The sequence below is a fragment of the Cebus imitator genome, unplaced genomic scaffold (genome assembly GCF_001604975.1).
Source record: "Cebus imitator isolate Cc_AM_T3 unplaced genomic scaffold, Cebus_imitator-1.0 Scaffold278, whole genome shotgun sequence".
NCBI lineage: Eukaryota > Metazoa > Chordata > Mammalia > Primates > Cebidae > Cebus > Cebus imitator.
Window position 1 is genome coordinate 461362 of NW_016107593.1, and position 2092 is coordinate 463453.

At 34.0% G+C, this 2092-nt stretch overlaps 1 protein-coding gene across 1 annotated transcript in view; it reads left to right on the plus strand.

Annotated features, from left to right (window-relative positions):
- Positions 1-1975, plus strand: part of STARD6 (StAR related lipid transfer domain containing 6) — a 32377-nt gene extending 30402 nt beyond the window's left edge. Inside the window, exon 7 of the mRNA XM_017501112.1 lies at positions 1526-1975. Coding sequence (XP_017356601.1) covers positions 1526-1709 — 184 coding nt within the window. The 3' untranslated portion in view covers positions 1710-1975. The remainder of the gene's footprint in view (positions 1-1525) is intronic.
- The last annotated feature ends 117 nt before the right edge of the window (positions 1976-2092 follow it).

The following is a 2092-nucleotide window of genomic DNA, read 5'->3' on the forward strand; positions in this document are numbered from 1 at the left end:
AAAAAAAAAAAAAAAAAAAAAAAAAAAAGACCTGTCAGCTGACAACTCAATTAGATCCTTAAGTTTTACTGAAAAAAAAAAAAACTGACATGACTTGGGAAAGAATTTTTTCTCAACTCACTTCTAATCAAATTTTCCTTTTAGCATCTCAAAGATTTTTATATACCAAAGTAAAGTACCATAGTACTATTTCGTGCGGATAACAGGTATGCCTGTGTTGAATAAAGCAAGAGAAGTGCGATTCTGAACAGGCTGATAGGAAAGAAAAAGTCCACATCTCCATCAGAGATGGAGGCACGGTTATAAACAATTTACAGATCAGATCGAGGAAAAAATGTAATTACAGATCAGATTAAGGAAAAAAATGCAGATAGAAGTTAGAGATTTGAAAATTTATTCTCTTAAAAGTGTTCATCCTTTCACTGGGTTAGAATATAAAATACCACTTAGAGTGCAGTTTGGAATTAACATGTCAAAAAGCCAAATGCGCAAACCTTTGAGCTAGAAATTCTAAGTATTTATAAAAGTATAAATGGGGCCAGGTGATGCCTCACCTGGCCTGTAATCACCCTCACCACACCTGTAATCCCAGCACTTTGGGAGGCCGAAGTCGGAGGATCGTTTGAGGCCAGAAGCTTGAGACTAGCCTTGGCAACATAATGAGACCTTGTCTCTTTAAAAAATTTTTAAAGAGCCTGTGGTTCCAGCCACTCACAAGGCTGAGGCTGGAGAATCGCTTAAGCTTAGGAATTTGAGGCTGCAGTGAACTATAATCACGTCACTGCACTCCAGCCTGGGCAACAGAGTAAGACTCTGTCTCAAAAAAAAAAGTGTAAGTGGAGACATTACAAAAATTTAAAATTTTTATTGCAGCTTTACTTACAGTAGTAAGTAAAAAAATTTTATTGCAGCTTTACTTACAGTAGCCAAAAGTGAGAAACAACCTAAATGATAGTCAATCAAAGGACTGTTAAATAGAATATGAAATACTGTCTGTAGCCATGAAAAACAGTTAAGTAGACACAGAAGGAAGTTCATGGTATCCTATTAAGATGAAAATAAAACTAGTTGCAGAAATATATCTCCATTAAAAAATGAAAACTATATATGTGAGGTGCATATTCACTTACGTACATATGTATGCTGTCTTTGTGTAAATATATAGACAGTCACCTGAAAAGATAACAATTAAAACTATAAACAGTGATTATCTCTGGGAAACAGAATAAGGGGAATAAGGGAGGGATAATTTTCTTTAATTACAAAAAAAATTTATATTGTTTAAATTTTCATAATAAGCATACATTACTTTTAGAATTTTAAAAAGTCAATAAAAAGACAAAGGAAAAGGTGCCTAAAACTGAAGATTTTAAGAAATATTCTAGCCACTTGATACTTTTAAGTAAAATTTTTATAAGTATGTCGATGGTGAATAAGACAAGAATCCTGCTCTCCAAAAACCTTTAAATTCAGTAGGTAAATCTAAAAATTCCTTTTCTTTTCTTAACTCTCCCTTTGCTTACAGAAATCTAGCATATTCCAAAATAGTGATGTTTGTCCATACAGAAATGAGAGGAAAATTGTCCCCAGCAATAATTGAAAAAGCTATGCCTTCCAACTTAGTAAACATCATCTTCAATGCAAAAGATGGAATAAAGGCACACAAAACTCCATCAGGACGTGGATTTCATCATAATAGTCATTCCTGATACCAAAAGAAGAAATGAGGCCATTCTGCTTTAAAATCATGTGTAATAGTTATTGCAGTTTACTTCTAAGTCAACACACATAAATAATACTGTTAAACTATTCTAGACAGTATTCTTGTACACATTTCTGAAGATTGTTCATGAAAATAAGAACTCACTGTTGCACAAGAAAATGGCATTAAATATAGTTTTTAATCTCACATAAGAATGATGTTAAATAACAAGTGTTATTTAGTACATTTTTATCTTTTGCTTTTGTCCCTGTAAAATGCTCTGTATAAGAACCAATAAGAGGCCGGGCGCGGTGGCTCAAGCCTGTAATCCCAGCACTGTGGGAGGCCGAGGCGGGTGGATCACGAGGTCAAGAGATCGAGACCATCCTG